The sequence below is a fragment of the Phragmites australis genome, chromosome 16 (genome assembly GCF_958298935.1).
Source record: "Phragmites australis chromosome 16, lpPhrAust1.1, whole genome shotgun sequence".
Taxonomy (NCBI): Eukaryota; Viridiplantae; Streptophyta; class Magnoliopsida; order Poales; family Poaceae; genus Phragmites; species Phragmites australis.
The window spans coordinates 21,896,494-21,917,504 of record NC_084936.1 but is presented as its reverse complement, the minus strand read 5'-3'; the positions used below and the strand labels follow the sequence as shown (position 1 = coordinate 21,917,504).

The following is a 21,011-nucleotide window of genomic DNA, read 5'->3' as shown; positions in this document are numbered from 1 at the left end:
TTGTTTCTTTTGCTTTTTTTTCTCCTGTTCTTTTTCCATCTTTTTGTTTCTCCTTTTTCTGCTTGTTTTGTTCGCTGTTGTCTTGTCTTCTTATTGTAACAGACTTTGTATTCATGATTTCCTGTTAACGCTTTAGGCAGTTGTCTCTTGACTGTCGGATCCAATCATAATGACGATGACGATGAAAAACCGCGATGCTTATCAAATTTAGCCATCCATTAGAAAGGGAGATGAGTGCGTTGGAGAGCTAATAAATACTTTACAAATCGTGGTACGGTATGCTCTTCTACTTCGATCTAAGCAAGTCTCGCCTTTGAGCCTACAAAGTTCACCCAACAGGATGCCCCGGCATCTGCTTCCTACTGCAGGGGATCTCGCTCAGATTCTGTAGCACAGGAGCAGGAGGCGTCCACGTCAGACCCAACTGCCTGCACGCTCTGGAGCTAGGCAAGCTGCGCGGCCCTTCGCCATTATAAAAGGGGGGTGTGCCTACGCTGTTGGCCACATCTCTTCCTTACATCGGCGAGTCCCTCACTACTCATCGTCTCCTTGCTCATACGTACGACGTTTCCTATATTTTTTCCATGGATCTCTTAAATCTCGCCATCGATTCGTTCATGCATGCGTACGTGCAAGACTTACAGTAATGGTTGATACACACGTGCATGGCATGCATAACGATAGACCTTACTCAGTGATCAGTCAGTCTTGTGCAAGCAAAATATTCGCATGCAAGATTTGCTGCCTCTTGATTTGCGTGGCTCATGTACGACTCGTATATTTTCTCTTGCTCCTGATTGATTTAGATCGATTTACGACGCATGGCAGGATATGCAAGGGGAGCAGCAGATGGTGGAGCGCCTGCCGCCGGGCTTCCGGTTCTTCCCGACGGACGAGGAGCTCATCACCTGCTACCTCGCCAGGAAGGCCATGGACGCCAGCTTCATCTCGGTAGCCATCCGCGACGTCGATCTGTACAAGTCCGAACCATGGGATCTCGGCAGCTTTGCGGCCGGAGGAGGACGCTATCAGCTGGAGTGCTGCTACTTCTTCTGCACGAGGGGCAGCAAGTACCCGTCCGGCGTGCGCGCCCGCCGCGCGACGCCGCACGGGTACTGGAAGTCGACGGGAAAGGACAAGGACGTGTACAACAGGGCCGGCAGCCTTGTCGGGACGAAGAAGACGCTCGTGTTCTACGGCGGAAGAGCCCCCAGGGGAGGAAAGACCGGCTGGGTCATGCACGAGTACGCGCTCAGGGAGAGGAGCAGCAGCGCCCTCCTCAGAGGAGCACAGGTACATGCATGGAGGATCCCTTTTGCTTGCTTAAGCTCTCTGACAGCAGCGATAGTTCTCTAATGGCCGGTTGTGATGTGTCCTGTTTTGGCCTTGTGTAGAGTGAGTGGGTCATTTGCAGGGTGTTCATGAAGAAGCATCCCGTGAGCGACAGGAAGCTGGCAACGGAGGAGACGGTGCATGATCAGCACCTCTCTCCGGGCCATCTCCTTCCAATGGCGTCAGACGGTTGCGACGGCGAGCAGGAGGCGGCACCACCGGTGCTCACGGACTCGCGGTACATGGACAGCCACTCCGGTGACCATGCCATCGCCGGTGATGAGAAGAATCATCACCACCACCTGGTCCATGAGGAGCTACTGATGATGAACAACAGTAGTTCAAGTTGCGCCTCACCATCTTGGCTTATCCATGATGGCCAGCTGGGAGCGCATTGTGCGTTGCAAATCATGCAGAGGCAATGCGAGGATGCAGATTATTGTCTGCCAGAGTTGCTGGAGTACGACGGCTACGGCGACTTACCGAAGCGAAGCGCTGATTCGCAGGACAGCGGTGAGGTGGACCGCCATGCCGACATCTCCTCTGCCTCCGTTGGCTCCCTTCACCTCGACGGGCTTTACTGGAACATCGGTTTCTGAAAGCAAATATATTCCATGTGTGTGACCTCTTTGCATGTGCAGATCCATAGATCAAATGGCCAATAGGGTATATGTATGTATGTTTTCCGAACAGAACTGCAAAGCACTTGCAGTGTGTGTGAGTTTAACATCTAGAACACAGATTGATGCGTGTAATGTACAGTATGTTACACTAGAAAGTAGTGTTAATTCGCCAGTCCGTACATACCATGGGCTTCTACTGTTCTACATCGTTTCGTGCAATGTACATACCTTTTCCTCAGTAACCTTCTCCAAATATCAGGGAGTACCTGTATTTATATGGACTAATTATTTGGTTGTCAGTACTGTTGTAAAAAAAACTTACTTGAGAAAAAATAACAGTTCAGTAGAATATTTTGCTCCCTTTGCGTTTATTGATGATTTAAGATAATTTTCTCTGTGTGCATAAGCGGGACAGGTATTTTTTTTAAAAAAATTATCTAAAATGGTGATACGATCAGTGATGAGTAGGTTAGTTTAGTCCGTGTTTGTCAATGATTAGCGGTTGCTGCTTACCTCCAAGCTTGCATCACTTCAGTAGGAGAAAAGTAAAATCGAGTCCAAGTTCAAAGAATAAATACTGGATTAGTTTATTGGTAATCCCTTCAGCAATACCCTGGGGTCATGGAAAAAAGATCCAATGCGCGTCACGTGCTGATATGTCATTCGGTGACTCGTTTCAATCTCGTTGTCCTGCAAGCAGCGTGTGGATCTCAACGACCATGAGTAGTTTATCATCCCCTATAATTGATCGATGCCTACTTGCTCCTACAACTGAAGTTAAAAGGACAGCTCTCTTTTGTTGTTAAAACATATCAATGATTGGACATGTCAATTTTTACTTGTGACCGAGCGAAACTTATGTCACGTTGGACATGCCCTGGCTATTGGCTAAAAAAATTGGCAAAAATGTCATGCTGTACTGCATTCAGTTTTAGTATAAACATTGTCACTACAATTGATCGTTTGGAAAGAAGGAGGTGCACGCAATGCCAGACCTAGACAAAACGGAAATGCTCCCCTCACACGTCCGATGTATAGAACGGATGGTCCGCTCAGTTTACAGTATAATTAGGTCGATCTAAAAATATTTTCGTATTTAATATTTTAGACGTTCAAATTTAATGTTTCAGACGTTATGAAAATTTGTTGCAGTAGTTATTTACGTATGTTGCATCTCGGAAATCTCTTGCGTATAGATCCGGACCCGAAAAATTATCAATTCAAGTTAATTTCTATATATCTCTAATGTTTCAGACGTTTAAATTTAATATTTTAAATATTATGAAAATTTATTGTAGAAGTTCTTCGAGAATGTTGCATCCCGAAATCTCTTGTGTATAGATCCGGACCTAAAAAATTATCCATTCGAGTTAATTACTATATTTTCGCATCTCCAATATTTTAGATGTTCAAATTGAATGTTTTAAACGTTATGGAATTTTGTTGCAGAAGTTATGTTCGTATGTTGCATCTCGGAATATAGGAATTAACTCAAATGGATAATTTTTTCGGTTTGAATCTGTGTGCTTTTTTGGTGCATTTTTTTATGCTGCGAACATTGACTTCAAATATCGCAGATGTTAGTCTTCGATGTTACGACAGTCAATTGCAACGCCCGATATATCGGACATCTGGGCATTAGCTTTGCCGTAGTCAAAAACATAGTAAAACCAATACTACATACCTCCAATATCAGGAGATTACTGCTTTTTCGTGCTCCTACGAATCTGGAAAAATGGTAAATTAGCATGATTTTTACAACAACAAAAAAAAGAATGCTCTAATGCTATAAAAGGGAAAATAGAACACACCAATTAATCTGTAACACTACATTTCTGTCTTTCTTGTTCATGTCTCTCAATGATTGTCCTTAAAATCGTAACAGAACATTGTTGTCTGCTTGCTGTTGTGTTTCCTGTGGTAGTTGCCAAAAAGGACAAACATCAGAACGCCACGTGACAATACAAGCGCAAAGGAACGAAGACGGAGCCTGAATCTTCAACGAAAGAACCACCACTACACAACATTTGTTTATCATGCATGTGGAAAAAGCCCGACAGTTAATAGCGATGGAGTACTTAGATGTGTTTATACTAATGATTGTCCTTAAATCTCCGGTTGCTAACAGTGTTTAGGAATAATTTAGGAAAATGACGGGATTAATCTACATGTCGACGTTGCTTGAAGAGTCACACAATATGGTTATTGGACCTAATGTCAAAATCCAATATTCCAGTTACATCAGATTGATTGCTCTTGACAACAGTACAGTGGTTAAATTGACATAATGGCATCTGCAGGTTTTAATTACTCTCTATATGAGCATTTGACGCAGACCGTGTTGCCTCGAATTCCTACAGAAGACTCGAGACAAGTTATAGTATACCTAGTGTATATAGAATAAGTAAGAATTATGCACCTAATCCTACCTACACGAGAGCTTAGATCACTGCAAGGTGCAAGCGTACTAGCGAAGCACAAGATGAATTAACTCTGATCACCAAGATACCAAATCAAAGATGTTGAAAGGTGTTACTAGCTAGTGAGCAATCAGGAAATTTGCATGATCGCAAAGGAGTCAAAGATATATCTACTATTTAAGTGAACCAATCGATCCTGGATGTGACATTAAAATACCATATAAATCGCCCTCCCTCTCTTTGTTTCCCTCAAAAGCCTGGCAGCTGTCGCAAAATCGTCACAACCTGAGCCGACCGCCTCTTCCTCTTTGCCAGTAAGTCCCCACTTCCCCCTCTTCCTCTCATTTCTCCCTCTCTCCACCCTAGATCCGAGCCCGCACACCCAAGCCACGTACTTGTGCCACACCATTGAGCTCCTCCTTCGCTGCCACTAGCCAATCTGGATCTACCGACCTTCTCTCTGTGTGTGTGTTCACCCTAACTCGCTCGCTCGCTCGCTCTCTCTTCGCCAAAATACACCGCCCATTGGCCCCTCCTTATCTGTCTCTTTGTGCACATGTCATGTGGGCCCACCAAGCCAAGCCGAGCTGCCCCTGTACCTCTCTCTCTATGAGCCAATCAAGTTTCCCCTACCGAGCCATGCCCCTGCCATCTCAGCTTTGGTCCACAGAACCAGTCCACCGAGGACCACACACCAAACCCCCCCCCCCCTCCAAAGCCATGTGAACCCAATCCACAGCACACTGCGACCATTGTCTATTGACCTAATCAATATTACTATTGATTATGGGTCCCACCTAGGGATGGCAATTTTCCTCATAGAGGCAGGGATCCGCCCCGAATGGGGTGGGGACGAAGCCAGTTTTTCCCCCGCGGGGCTCACGAGGCGAGGCCTCAAGTCCAGGTCAAGGCGGGGTTGGGGATAGATTTTTTTCTCGCAAGGTTCCATGGGGCTCTGAAGTCGGCCAACCGCCACCCACCTCTCTCCTCTATCCTCCACTCCTCCTCACTTCCACAATCGTTGCCGCAGATCGCAGGGCAGCAGGGGCAGGGCACCAGCGACTGCACTGTGCCTCCAGGCTCCACCGATCCACAAATCCAAGTGTCTAGCAGACCAGCACCAGCTCGCACAGCGCATGTGCTTGCCTCCACGCTCTAGCAATCCAGGCATCCAGCACCAGACCGAAGCACAGTCGCTCTGGGACTGCAGCCAAAGGACACTTCCCCCACGGGGCCCTGATGGATATCGGGGAGAGGACAAGGATAGTTTTTGCCCCGATCTGTGTTTCAGGGGGCAGGGCGGAGCTCGGAGTTCGGGGATCTCAATGAGACAGGGGGCCACCCCCTCCCCCTACTCTGCCCCGCCCCATTGACATCCCTAGTCCCACCTATCATTGACTCAGCCATTTTGCAATTTTTTAAAAATATTTAAATTTAAAAATCCATTTGAGAGAATATTATAGGAATATTCTCCCATTTTCCTTTTCTAGACTTAATCTTCTAGGAAACCTTCCGAGGCCGGTTTCTATGTTCAACTCTGATTTTGACAATTCTTTCACTGAAATTCATCTAAATTCAAGATCTATCCAACCGCACCAGTTTCATATGTTTTTTTAATTAAATTAAATTTTAGTCTAAAGTGTGTTTTTTCATAAATCTAGGAATAGTCTTTTGGCTAATTTAGAAAAAGTTTTAGATGTAATTAAGTACATGTAACTTAGTACATATGCTGTAATAGTTTAATCTGTGTATATAATGAATAAATGCAATTTCAGTAGTAATAAATAGTAGCATAATTAATGTGGCTCGTAAATAAATGCCTGACGATTGGGTAAAAATGCCAGATAATCATAAACTAGTAAAAGTGACACACATGGATACTTGTACTCATAGGAAATCTTATTAGTCATCCCAGCAATTAAACTGTACAATTCCATTAAAATGGTTATAATGATTTGATCAGGTTTTCTCTCAGATCTATCAATAGAGTTAATAATAATTTGATATAGTTTTCGCCAGATAATCCCACCTAGTATTCATACTTCAGGTTCATATATATTGTAGAACAATAACTTAATCTAGTTTTCACCAGATAACCAAACTTAGTCATCCTACTTTAGTTTAACATAGAAGTAGATAGTGGGATAATCTATCCCTCCAGAACAATCAAATCCATCTCCCTTAGTGTCCGTCCCCTTCTTGGAGTTAGTGTAGGATTATTTTGACTAAATGCTTATTCAACGTTAATTTGTGTATGTTAAAGGAAGAAGCATTCGAGGAGGAACCCGAGGGCCTGGACAACAAGGAAGGAAAATCCTACACTTTTGATCATATTTTTACCCAGTTTTTTGAACACAAGCAGTAGAGCCTAGTTTGAAATAAATACTATGCATGCTTAAGATACTAAATTAAATGCTGAAATAGTTATGAACTAGTTATGTATGCCATGCCTTAAAATTGGTTACCTAGATTTCATTGAAACCCTACAAGGACATGTAGAGAAAATGGCTCTATTAGACTATTATTATGATTTTAGTGATTAATGATAATATAGTCAATAGGACTAACATGTTTGTCAAGAGTATATATTTGTAGGTCTTATGGATGCAATACATGAAGAAGTCACCATAGTCAGGATAAAGTTGGACTAAATTAGAGAAATCTCAGGAAGATTTATCTCACCGGATGATCCGATGCTCTGGATGTTAAACTCAGCATGCCATATAAATATTGTATGAGCGTGAATTGGGGGAGGCTTCCTTTTAGTCGCAATCAATATGTTTGTTGATGTTGGACAAGGAAACTGTTGGTTCAACTCTTGATATTTGATATCACAACGCAAACAGCATCAGGATAGAAGTTAGACAAACCATTATGCTTGATAAATACATGACTATCATTTGTTAGGTATAAATTTGTGCTACAATATGGGATTATAGGATACAGGAGAGCAGGCGAACCCACCCCAGTGGACGTGTCTATACTGTTAACAAAGAGCGTCCACAGAATTCCTTAATATTTCTACAAGTGTGGTCATGTTTAATAATTAATCTGAGACAGTTCATCTGTACGTGTAATTTGTTTATGTTTGGAACCATTTAACAGAATATCGGGCAAAAATTAAGCTTCTGACATCCACAATTAAGCTTTTGCTGATCTTTTGAAAAAATAAGCTTTTGCATGATCTTTTGAATTTTAGCTGTGGCGTGATGTTAACTGCAGTCTTGTGTTGATTGTGGTCGAGCGTTGCGTTTGTATGTCTGATGCTTGTGGTGGCGCGCCATGCGAGTGCACTCTTTAGGACCTGGTTCTGGATGCTTGTTACTTCCGTTTCTTAAATGGAACGGGGTCTCACCCTTTGTTTCTAAAAAACAAGCTTCTGACATCCACAATCTATTCTTTTGATGCCTAAAAGACTAAAACCCTGATTTTCTTTTATGATTCGGACAATCAATTAACAAATCTTTTGACATAAACTATCCATTGTTCATGTCCTTAATTTTGGTTTGTTAAGACTGCAATCGAATAGCTTAGTTCATTCACTTACTCGAGAATTTTTTTTCATGATACAGGTGAAATCTAACATAATGCAGTAGGGTACCGGTAAATTTAGGATATTAGTTGTAATCTCACTAACATCTGATTATTTTACACTTGTAGGCATGTTCAAGCTGACCCTGCAATTTACAGAAAATTACCCCAAGCCACCATAGGGATGGCAACGGGTCTACCCCTATCGGATTTTGATCACCCACACCCGACCCAAAACCCGAACCCCAAAACCCGACCCGGCCCCGAAACTCAAATCAGGTTCAAAATTACTTCCGCCCCCGGCTCTGGCGGGGACCCAAAACCTCTGCTCCCCGCGCACTGGCCTACCCTGTCCCCCCGCCTACTCCCCATCCCCATGGCGCCGCCATGCTTGCTCATGCGCTGGATGTCCTTGGCCTTGGTCGCGCCTCACGCTTCCATGTCATCGTGCCCTCCCTCACCAGCGACATGGGGTCACACATAGGAGGAGGGAGAGAGGGATCGGAGTATCTAACCTTGTGGGGGGGGGGGAGATCTCAGTCGATCCGCCGATCTAAGGAGTGCCCATCCGCCTCCTTTGCCGCCGTCGTCGAGGAGATAGGGGAGGGCGGCCTCGTCTCCTTCGTCACCGGCTCACCACCGTCAGCTGGGCGCCTTCTGTCGTGCCCTCCCTAGCAGGCACCGCACCGGCGCGACGCACAGGAGCCGCTACCGAGCCCTCCCTCACCGACGATGCACCATGGTCGTGCCTCCTCTAGATCTATCCCCATCGGTGAGTCGTGGCCGCGCTGCCTCCAGATCTGCCACCATGGCCACCGTGGTCACGTCGTGGAGGTGGTCGCCCCGTGGAGGTTGAGGAGTCGAGGAGGTGGATGAGGAGAGGTGGTGGCGTCGGTGTGCGGACATGCAGTGTCGGGGGAGGCGGAGATGGGAGGGGGCAGCGGCAGGAGACAGGAGGACCGAAGGAGGGAGCTAGAGTAGGCTGCGGGCACGAGCAATTGGTGGCACGATGGTTATAGTGATGGCACTGGTGGGAGGGAGACGGGACCGCGTGAGGTGGAGCAGAGGAGGGAGGAGACGGGAGGTGGAGGCGCGGAGCAGAGTGGAGGAGACGGGACTGCTTTTGATGCTCACTCTGTGATATATTTTCAGGTTTTAGGTGCCCCGTGGGTGCAAAGTCACCCCTGGATCCGGACCCAAGTCGAATCGGGGCCCTGACCCGACGGCCCCACAGGACCATTTTTTCAACCGAACCTGCCTCCGTCAAGTCTGAAACCCGTGAGGATCCGACCCGATAGATCCAATTGTGATCCTTAGCCACCAACCGTTCGGTTTGTCTCGGGGATGTTTCGCCCAAATAATATGTTCTCTTTAGATGGTGTTCTTTGTTCATGTTGTTGTTTTTAGAAGTAACTAAATTATCCTCAGATATTGAAGCCTTAATAAAAGTGATTTAATACCATCGTTTGTTTTCCGGTCTATGCGGATGAAAGCATCTGCCTGGACATCCTACAAAACCAATGGAGCCCAATGTATGATATTGCGGTAATGTTGACCTTTATTTAGGTGTCATTTACTTCTTTCTCAAAATGTTTTGCGAAATCTTTCATTTTATTTTATCGCTGCACTGGCTGTTGTGCTACTGTAGTTGATTAACAGCTTGTGATAGCTAGTAAAAAGTTCACACTTGGTTTTATGAGTGTTCAATGTATCCTCGAATAAGAATATAAACTTGGTTGTACGACGGTGTATTGCTTGATGTTTAGAATAGCATATTTAATGTTTGCAGTGTTTCAATAATATTAATAATGTTATGGTTTGAAAGATATTTTGATAAGAACAGATTATTTTAAAAAAAAATTAACAATATTATCGTGTGTAAATTTTTAACTTCTGTTGTACATGCTAGCATTCAACTAGTTTCTTAATAAATTCGTTCACAAATCGTTGACAGGACGAGACAAGCCATTTGATGCCATTAAGAGGCCGTGCATCTTCACAGTAAGGCACTCAGGATATATCATCGGCCGCTGCTCTATGTGTTAGTTTGACCTTTGAGATCTCTGGCAGTCTGTTTCTTTCTGCTTCTTCCATAACCTCCCTCGTAATCCTGCTGCAGTGCAGTAATCTCAGAAACTTTTGTGCTTTCTGCTGTAAGGATAAATATGTTGTTAAGACCTTTGACACTCGACTCGACTTTATTACTCGACAAATAACAACCTTGGTGGTATAACTACAGAACATTAGTTGTTCTATAGGAAAGTTTCAATGGAAGAGCATACCAAAATGGTCTGCCAGTATTAGTATTACTTATTCTTTAATTGGTTTTTTGTTTCGTTCCTCACATCTACCAGTCGAATCCCACACATCTGGAACTTTTGTTAAGAAATTTTTAAGAAACTGAAAAATGATATTCGACATGGAGCACGCAAAGGGTCAAGACAAACCAAAACAGGCTAACTTCTGGCTAACTTCTGATTTGACGGCGCGCTAGTAGCCTAAGTCACGTGTCACTAGTGTCTCAATACATTGAACCGGTTTCCTCATTCCTCAAAAATTTTGAGCTAAAATTTTTCTCGTTATTCTTTTAAAACTTGTGAGCCAAACTTTTTGCTGGTAATTTTTTTCAAATTTTCTGAGATAACTTTTTTCTAGTTGATTTTTTAACTAAAAACTTTCTGTCCGATTTATTTTATTCTCAGGGGTAACTTTTTTTAAAAAGCTTTGAGCTAAACTTTTTCTCGATAATTTTCTCAAAAATTCTTAGCTAAATTTTTCTTGTTAATTTTTCTCAAAATATTTGAACCAAACTTTTTCTCAGCCCTGCTCACGGTTCTCCGCCGCCCGAAGGCTATCGGCTCATGTGCGAGCAAAGCTGCGCGCGCTAATTTGCATCGTCCCCAAAACAGCTACATTACCCACAGCATTAGCCATCTCATTTCCAGCCCAAAAATATCAACATAAGCTGATGTGAGGCAATAATAGTTCTTCACACCACCAAATACTGTTTATTTTTACATTAGTTTGGAACAATTAATTCCAAATTAACTGCTGTATTATTATTGTAGCATAATTAATTTCTGAAATTCTATTGGTGCTGGCAAACATGGCCAAATGGACCATTCGTGCCGGCACGGGTCCGACTCGGCACGGCCCGAACGGCCCATCTACAGTAACGGGCTGTGCCGTGTCGGCCCGCGTGCCTTCCCCTCGGCCCACGGTACGGCCCGTCAGTGACCGTGCCGGGCCGGGCCGGTCCGGGCACGATTTCGGCCCGACGGGCCGAAATAGATAAAAAAATATATATATATAAAATAAAAAAAATATAGAAAATAGATAAAAATATAAAAAATAGCTACAAAATTAAAAATATATATAAAAAATAGAAAATAACCGGGCATTTACGTGCCGGGCCAGATCGTGCCGGCCTGGGCTGGGCCGTGCCCGTGCCGGGCCGTGCCGGCCTGGGCTGGGCCGGGCCGTGCCCGTGCCGGCCCGTCGTGCCGCGCGCTCGGTCCAGGCACAGCCCGTGGTCTCGTGCCGTGCCGGCTCGGCCCGTCGGTGATCGGGCCGTGCCATGCCTAGACCGTGCCTACAGTGCCGTGCCTCGAGCCGACCCAGTAGACACAGCCCATTTAAACATCTTTAGATACTAGTGTTACTTTGGAAAAAGATCCTCGTACCTTTTTGCCATACGGTGAAGTAGCTGATTTTATGATGAGGAAAATTGGAAAGACCCACAATAAAATAAAATAATGTCAAAAAACTAAAATAAATGATTTCTCAGCCAATCAAGCTCTTATCAGTATCGTATTTCTCTCGGTAGCATTTTCAAACTTTGGATTATTCTATGTACAGCATAATGTGTGAAATAATACTAAAATAAGCAATGAGAAATGTAACATACTTGAATCAATATATTTATGAGTCCTCAAAATAAGCATTAAGCAATGAGATCATTTGCAAGTCAACTATGAGTTTCTGACAACCTTCACAGACGAGGAGCCTTGTGGGTAAACCAAAAGAAGGGGAGCCGGCACAGGAGCTACCGAACTTGAAAGGAGGGGCAAATGAACGAACAGTATGGTATTTCAATGGTACTTTGCGAATGCATAACTTGTATATTTGCTTACAATATCTATTCTGGTTATACAAGTTGCACCATACATCTATACTGCTCAGTTGAACACCACCGCAAACAGTGTCGTTTGTACTGTTCGCCGGAAAAGGCTGCAGTCATATTCATTCTTCTTCCTTTCTTTCTTATCAAAAGTGACACTTCAATGACCTGACGCATCATACATCTCTCAGAAGCAATGACTTTGGTACCCTGCGAGACATTCACAGTTCTGAAGTTGTTACTCTGGAGTCGTTAGTGAAAATACTTCTGACTGCGGATATTATTAAAAGGTTATCATCAAGAGCTCTTTCGAAGCCTAAGGGCTTCGGATCCTCGGTCAGAAATTCGGCTTCTAAAAATCATAAACCCAACCGGTCACTACTTCTCGAGACAGGAAAAGTTGCTGGTCTCCAGAAGGGGACTGGGGTTGCCTTTAAGAACCCCCGGCATCCTTAACCCCGTCAGCCTATGCCCGTGAATCTCATGCCCCGAAGGTCTCTCGGGTCTCCGGGCTCCAGAACTCTACAGAGCACCAGACTCCTAGAGCCTCAGGCTTCCGAAACCCTAGTCCTCCTATACTTGGGTAAGCTCGAGGAGTAGGTCATCAAACCTTGGAGAAAAATCGGCTAGAAGGGGCCTGCGAGCCGTCCTCCGCATGCAAAGAAGTGATCGGTATTTAATGCTAGTCAAGTGGTGGTCATCCTAACATATCAGTGCAAGTGAAGGTCATCCTGACATTCGAGACAGTGCGGCGTCATGCCGTAATTGACGACCGGTCGAGTATCGCACTCTCTGGGTCACCTACACCATTGTATTTGCTATAGTAAGTAATATCTTCTAGTTATGGATACATGTATTCTACCTGAACCCAGGCTATGTAACTCAATTAGCCCTAAGTCCTTATAGCATGGTGGTAACTCGTATTACTATCTCTCTAAGGGCATATTTGTATACTTACGTCCCGAATGGCACTATAAATACAAACATATGGTCATCAGGCCAGGGGCCAACACATCGATATTCCTTTATCTCCATTTCTTCTCTAAGCTTGAGTCTCCTCTCTAGAGGAGGCTCTACTTATTCGTGGAAGATATTTTCTTGCACCAACAGTGCGTCGTCCATAGGGACTCGAACATAGAAATACAAAGAGATGTAGGATACCATCCAAAAATAATACCACCAAGGCTGTAGCACAGGCGGTAAACTCCTCGACCACACCTGTGCGAGGGTCCACATGACCACCACAGCCGTGCAAGCTATGTGCACCCACCAGTTTCGCCACTGGACGGAACGGTGACCCTCCGGCCACCGTCGACCCGACGATGGCCCTGGCTCGGGCTGGGGCTGAGGCCCCGGCCGATACGGAGGCTTTCCAACAATGGCGTAGCGAGGACCTCGCAGCACCCTAAGGGGTTACGGTCGAGGTCGCGGCCGTGCAGGACACCCTTCAGTGGTTCTGGGGACTCGAGCCCGGGGGCACTCGTTCCTGGGCCCACCATCACTGCGTCTCTTGTGACGGCACCCAGGATACCTTTCTCAAGCCTGCGTCTTCTAAGAATCTGGTTGTCAGGCAGCCTTGTCTACCTCCCTTGATGGAAGGGGACTCCGGAGAGACCACAGGCTCTAGTACGCGCAAATCTCGCCAACGCCTTTGACGCTGACCGCAGGCTCTAATACCACAGGGAGGGTACTAATGCATCCCGCACGGAGCTAGGCATGGCCATAATACCGAGAATTGCCAAAGCCTTATAGCCTTTCAGACGAAGTAGCTCAGGAGGCAGGCGGGACACCTGGTAGGGGAAAGAGCCGGCGATAAGGGGGCCAAGGGTCCTAAAACAATAACAAGCCGCCAGGTAGGTCTCCAGATGTTACCGAGCCCCCTCGGCCTACTCTACCTCCTCCTACTCTGCCACCTATGATATAATACCCCAGCGACAAGGATTGAATTGCACCAACAACCCTAGCCAGAATAGTGTCCGGCAGGCCCTCGGCGTAGGGGCCCCCGCTTGAACCACCGGAGCAGTGGGGCCTCTGGAGTGCCTATCACGCTAGGTTTGATACTAGGTGAGTTGGTCATGACAAAGGATGAGGGCTTCGACAGGAGGGCCCTAGGTGTCCAGAAGGTCCGCGAGGCCCAAGACCCGTCGGTGGACAACACGGATCGGAGAGACCAACCCTTTCCCCGCCTAGAAGCTAGAAAGGCTTTCGATCCTCCGACCCTGCTGGGAGGCCTTATTTTGGCAAAGGTATAACTATAAACACATAGAAATAGCTTGCCTAGCTGGTTAAATTTTCAAGACATAAGAGGCAGTGTACTCTAAAAATAGTTAGCCTTGCTGTTAGGGGCCTCTATTTGGTAACAATAGTAGATAGTAAAACATAAGTCATTTCTCTGTTCATACAGCATACAGTAAAATTTAAGTCACATCTTTGCTTAGATAGTGCCTAGCACTTTAAAAACTCAGCAACATAGAGATGCTTTCAAAACCTCTGCAAAACGGAGATGTCTTGAAAACCTCCGCAAAACGGAGATGCCTTGAAAACCTCCGTAACACCGAGATGTCTTTGAAAACCTTCGCCAAACGAAGATATCTTGAAAACCTCCACACATGGAGATGTCTTAAGAAAACCCTCCGGCATCTTGAAGGTGATAGCCTCCGTGTCGGAGAGGTAGGAGACCCTTCGGCATCTTTTAAGGCCTAGCCTACGTGGCGGAGAGGTATGGCCCTGCGGGCATCTTGAAGGCATAGCCTCCATGACGATGAGGTGTAGACCATCCGGCATTGCTACATGTCGGTGTGGAACAAGCAGAGCCTCAGTGCCATCGAGGTGTAGACCCTCCGGTATTTATACATGTTGGAGAGGCATGGAACTGGTAGAGCCTCAGTACCGTTGAGGTTCCAGACCCTCTGGCATTGCTACATGTCGGAGAGGCGTGGAACATGCAGAGCCTCAGTACCGTCGAGGCCCCAGACCCTCCGGCATTGCTACATGTCAGAGAGGCGTCGAACGGGTAGAGCCTCAGTACCGTCGAGGTCCCAGACCCTCCAGCATTGCTACATGTCAAAGAGGCATGGAACGGGCAGAGCCTCAGTACCGTTGAGGTCCCAGACCCTCTGGCATTGCTACATGTTAGAGAGGCATGGAACAGGCAAAGCCTCAGTACTGTCGAGGTCCCAGACCCTTTGGCATTTGTACATGTCAGAGAGGTGTGGAACGGGCAGAGCTTCAGTACCGTCGATGTCCAAATCAGCTTATTGATTAACCAAAAAAGTACTTCATACACGCATACATACATGCATGCACGCATGTATACACTCGTGGCATACACGACAATGGCGTTGACCCTCCACTCGCTCACGACCATAAGACACAAGGGGGGCGAGGGAATAGCATTCCATGCAATGCACACTACACAAAAGGTGCGAGACGCGCCCACTATTCGACCGCCGCCAAAAAGGGCCAAGGGGGTCGTAAACTGCCTCCCTCGGCCTAGCCATCGGCGTCACTCCCGGCAACTATCACCGGGCTTCAGAGGGCCCTGTCTCTGGAGCCTCGCTGCAGTTAAGGGCCAACGAGGTGGCAAACTACCTCCCTCGGCCTAGTCATCGGCCTCACCTCCGGCAACTGCCGCCGAGCTCCGGATGGCCCTGCCTCGGAGCCTCGCCGTGGTTAAGCGCCGAGGGGCATCGCGAACTGCCTAGCCATCGGTGTCATCTCCAGTAACCGTTGCTAGGCTTCTGATGGCCCTACATCCCGAGCCTTTCCACGGTTAAGGGCCGAGGGGGTCGTAAACTTCCACCCTCAATCTAGCCATCAGCATCACCTCTGGCAACCTCCACGGGCTCCAGATGACCCTGCCTCCCAAGCCTCGCCACGGTTAAGGATCGAGGGGGTCATAAACTGCTTCTCTCGGCCTAGCCATCGGCGTTACCTCCGGTAACCCTCGTTGGGCTTCAAATGGCTCTGCCTCCAGAACCTTGCCGTGGTTAAGGGCCAAGGGGATGGAAATCTACCTCCCTCGGTCTAGCCATTAGCGTCACCTCCAGCAACCGCCGCCGGGCTCTAGATAGCCCTGCCTCTGGAGCCTCGCCGCGGTTAAGGGCTGAGGTGGTTCACAAACTGTCTTCCCCAGCCTAGCCATCGACATCACCTCCGGTAACTGCCGCGGGGCTCTAGATGGCCCTGCCTCCCAAGCCTCACTGCAGTTAAGGGCCGACGGGGTCACAAACTACCTCCCTCAATCTAGACATCGGTGTCACCTCCGGCAACCGCTGCCGAGCTTCGGATGGCCCTACCTTCGGAGCCTCACCGCGGTAAAGGACTGAAGGGGGTCGCAAACTACCTCCCTCGATCTAGCCATCGGCATCACCTCCGGCAACCACCGCTGGGCTCCGGATGGCCCTGTCTCCGGAGCCTCGCCGCGGTTAAGGGCCGAGAGGGTAGCATGCAAAGAAGGGGGTCGGGAAAGATGAGGCATGGAAGCTTAGGTACACACAAAAATATGAAAGGCTACACATCCGGAGGATCGCCATACATTTCAATCAAAGGCAAAAACAATGAGCGGATCCAAGGATTTAGTTACCTTCTTAAATACTTGTACATCTAAAGACACTTACAAAGGAAGCACCGACAAACCGGTGAAAAACAAAGACACAAACGATCTAGTTATCTTCTTAATAACTTGTGCATCCAAAAGACGCTTACAAAGAAAGCACTGACAAACCCTGAGAGAGTAAACCAGGGGGAGAAAGAGTATAAGGTGACTATCAAGGAAACCACAAGCCTTAGCAGCGGTGCATGAAGCGGTGTATATGCATCATCTGCGGCCTACCGCTGCGGAGGCTAATGCGAAGTGCCTATAGCATGGCGGTGACTCGTATCGTTATCTCTGTAAAGACATATTTGTATACTTACATCTCGAATGGCACTATAAATACAAACCTATGGCCATTAGACCAGGGGCCAAAGTGATAAACACATCGTTATTCATTCCTCTCCACTTCTTCTCCAAGCTTAAGTCTACTCTGTAAAGAAGGCTCTCGCCGAACTTATTCGTAAAAGACATTTTCTTACACTAACAAGAGTCTAGGTTCAATTATTTAGTCCTTTAGGTCAGCCTTTAAACCAAGATGGCAACCATATGAAATCATCATTCATATCGTCATTACGAAGTTGTTGCCATGATGAAATCCTCATTTCGAAGCATTTCTAGGCATTATAGGATAATCGTCGTATCGATTACACCAGACTACTAAATCAAAAGCATGTCAAAGGGATTGCCATACCTCTCTAGTGGACCAAAACTGATCTTGAAAATATAAATTACCACTACTGGGAACTTCCAAGCCTATAAGTTCAAATGACTTTAAGACGGTGGTTCCTCTCTCAATCAAGCAACAGACCATAGCTTGACCTATCACACCCACAGGGAAAATGAATCATTTCTTTGCCTTACCCCAACACCAACCTGGACTTGGTGTCACTTGTGGGGTCTGATCACAATGGAGTTGTTGCGGTTTTTAATTCATGGGCCATAGAAAATAGGACCTGAGTGTTAAACTGACCCTCAACTGAAGACATTTGTTTGTTACCGTATTTTTACGTTCAGTGGATTAATAAGGAGCTGTACATCTACTTGTACCTCGTAAACCAAACTGAAGCAAAACCAACACAAGGGCATTTGAGTCATGATAATGCAAGGAAAATTCAGTGTTCTTACTTCATACCTTCCCATCATGCTAATGATTTATAGCTGCAGTAGTGCCGTTTGTCTTCTCGCCCTGCTCTGCCCCCCCCCCCCCCCCCCCCGCACTTAGCTGTCAGCTCTTGGCTTCTGAAAGATAACACACCACACTACTTCATGGGGCGGTCACCATGCTGTGAGAAGGTCGGCCTAAAGAAAGGTCCATGGACGCCGGAGGAGGATCAGAAGCTGCTTGCCTACATTGAGGAGCATGGACATGGGAGCTGGCGTGCGTTGCCTTCGAAGGCAGGTGAGTATGGACAAACCTGAATTCCACACTCTCTCTCTCTCTTTTAAACGAAAGGGGATGCAACAAGAGAACTTATCAGAGGTTACTCATCGTAGTACTACTCTCGTTTAAGAACTCTCTTGCAAAGGAAGAAAGATAAAAAAAAACTATAAAAGTTAGTGAGAGTTCAACCGATATCCTGCAGGATTGCAGAGGTGCGGCAAGAGTTGCAGATTGAGATGGACAAACTACCTGAGGCCGGACATCAAGAGGGGCAAGTTCAGCTTGCAGGAAGAGCAGAGCATCATCCAGCTCCATGCTCTACTTGGCAACAGGTGAGTAACAATGAGCTTAGTCAACTCCAGAAGTCCAGATTGTTGTGATATCCTCTGAAGTGTCCAGAGGACTAGTGATCCTTTGGCTGCTACACCATTGGTATCTTCACTGACTTCTTTCTGCTAAAATAAAGTGCAGTGTCTGTTCTTGTCAGACTGCTGTCTGCCGTTTAATAACAATTAAGAAAACACATGCATCAACCCCCATCACATCTGAAAGCAAAAACGAAAGACTTGTCAATGTATTTATATTGAATGAGAAAGTGATGGTCAATTGATAAAAGGCTCTATCTGAATTTTGGCATTTAAAACCACAAATATTGGAACTCTGAATGCTACAATTTTCGCTTAATCAAATTCTTCCTTTCTAGTGCATTTTTTGTGTGCAGGCGTCTGAGTGCATCAATTTATTCTGCTGGATGTACCAAGTTATGGCATGGCATTTGCACTTTTTTTATTCACCTCATCTCTCCTTCCCTCAGAATCTGTGCATGCATAATCCTCTTAACTTTTGTACTCCAACGAAGAATCACGCATGCCATTTCCAAACTTTCAAGTAGTATCTGTTGTGCACCGCGATAGATGAAAACAAAATGTTTGTATATGTTCAAATCACAAGCTTGTTTCCTGGGACCGTTCAGGTGGTCGGCCATTGCAACGCATCTACCAAAGCGCACGGACAACGAGATCAAGAACTACTGGAACACCCACCTCAAGAAGAGGCTGGCCAAGATGGGGATCGACCCTGTCACCCACAAAGCCATCACTGGCTCTCTCACCGGCACCGCAGACGACGAATCGGCCAAGGTCGCGGCAAGCCTCAGCCACATGGCTCAGTGGGAGAGTGCCCGCCTCGAGGCCGAGGCACGGTTGGCTCGAGAATCAAAGATGCAAACAGCAGCTTCTACACCAACCGCACTCCATTTGCAGCCAACGAATATACCTGCCTACGCTTCTCCTCCATGCCTCGATGTGTTGCAGAATGCATGGCAGGGTGCAAAGATCGACCTGGAGTCACCAACCTCCACACTGACGTTTACAGGGAGCAATAGTGGCATGCTGCCAACCCCCAGGACCAACAGACTAGAGATATCAGAAAGCAACTCTGCGATGTGGCATCAGAGGAGTGATGAGCTAGAGAGTGAAGAAAGTGATTGGCAGTTCCTCAGCAAGCAGCAAGTGCTGGGACTGGACGGCAGGGAGAGGGAAGAAGACCTCATTGGCTGTGAGGAGCCATGGTTCATAGGAGCTGCTGGAGTTGGATCTGGATTCACAGGCATGCTGCTTGATGGATCCAATGTGCATGACACATCAGAATGCTGGGGTGAGTCCAACAATGGGCAAACTGAGCACAGCAGCCAAGCATCAGATGAGGAGGACAAGAATTATTGGAATGGCATCCTTGGCATTGTGAACTCAGAGCTGCCACCCCAATCGCCACCATTGCTCTAGAATAGAGTCCCTTAGTTCTTTTTTTATTTCTTTTAAGAAAGGACTTCTGAGAAAATCCATTGGATCACCCATATTCAAAAAGAAAACAGAAAGAGCGCAACAAATAAATGCTACAACTGCTGCAATAGTTTGCATTTTTTTTTCCCTCCATGCATGTGAAAAGTGAAATAATTAGCTATTCATTGTGTTCACTGTGTTGTTGCGAGGGAGATTGTTGGAGGGTTCTAAAAGTCCAATCTTCACAGGACCAATCAGCTTTCTGCAACTAGTGGCTTATCCTGCGTGCGCGGATGGCCAAAGACTTATGTAGGGAGCTGGACTCTCTAATTCTCCTGACTACCTGGACAATTTGGTTGTCTCGCAATGACATCGCTATCAACAATCGCCACCCATCCTCCGATTCTTTGATGGCTAGCATCTGGATAGCTGCTGAACAATGGTGCCTCACCGGGGCAGTCCAACTCTCTGTCCTCTTGGCTCACTTGCGCAGTTTCAGTTCAGTTTACTAACCAAAGTTGAGTTCAGGAGCTCAGGTTGCTTAGTTTCATGTAATTAGTCTCCAGGACCTTTTGGTCCGTTATAAAAGTGTGTACTTGAGAACTTCGATCGTTACTTCTATCTTAATACAAAGATACATAGCTCTCCTGCGTATTAACAAAAGAAATAATTAGCTATTGTGTGGATGTAGTAAATAAAATCATGTTACTTTCTGTCAGTATTTTTTTTTATTGGTCCAGCACTAGAAATTACTGTACGTTATCCACCAGGACCATTGCAGGGACACTACAATTAATGAGCCAAGGACTTTACAGTTGTTAGTTCAACGCCCAAGTTGTCTTGTCTCCCTCTCTTTGGACTCCAACCCAGAATGATTAAGCAGTACAACTAAAATCAAGTTCCAGCCCTCGTAAGGTCCTATTGGATCTTTGTTTTTAAATAGAGGTAGAAAATCACTTTAATTCAAAAGTGAAATATACAAGTTATTTCAGTAAATAAGTCCACTTTAATATTTATGCTCAATCATTCAAATAAAGAAATGAACAAACTGACTCGCCAGCAGATATGAAAGTTAGCGTCACCTTATATTGTCAACATAATGTAGATAGTGTCCCATTAGACTGTCAACAAAATGTAGATTTTTAGTAGCTGGAAACCCTTGCCTAAAATATGAAACAAAAACACAAACGTAAACATTATTCGGGATGGCAGTACCACAAGTCTCT

The 21,011-nt window shown here is 46.0% G+C and overlaps 2 protein-coding genes across 3 annotated transcripts; both read left to right on the top strand.

The window, feature by feature from the left end:
- The first annotated feature begins 328 nt into the window (after window positions 1-328).
- Window positions 329-2,254, top strand: LOC133895859 (NAC domain-containing protein 92-like). Of its 2 annotated transcripts, none has more exons than XM_062336378.1 (3): window positions 329-559; window positions 829-1,293; window positions 1,395-2,253. In XM_062336378.1, the coding sequence occupies exons 2-3, from the start codon at window positions 832-834 to the stop codon at window positions 1,929-1,931; spliced, it is 999 nt and encodes a 332-aa protein (XP_062192362.1). In that variant the 5' UTR covers window positions 329-559; window positions 829-831; the 3' UTR covers window positions 1,932-2,253. The 2 variants fall into 2 exon arrangements, with proteins under 2 accessions (XP_062192362.1, XP_062192363.1); XM_062336379.1 differs by having other exon boundaries at window positions 495-625; window positions 1,395-2,254.
- Window positions 2,255-17,835: 15,581 nt separating this feature from the next.
- Window positions 17,836-19,936, top strand: LOC133895614 (transcription factor MYB16-like). The gene is made up of 3 exons (XM_062336051.1): window positions 17,836-18,022; window positions 18,207-18,336; window positions 18,978-19,936. Exons 1-3 carry the CDS (start codon window positions 17,890-17,892, stop codon window positions 19,786-19,788), a joined length of 1,074 nt encoding a protein of 357 aa, XP_062192035.1. The 5' UTR covers window positions 17,836-17,889; the 3' UTR covers window positions 19,789-19,936.
- The last annotated feature ends 1,075 nt before the right edge of the window (window positions 19,937-21,011 follow it).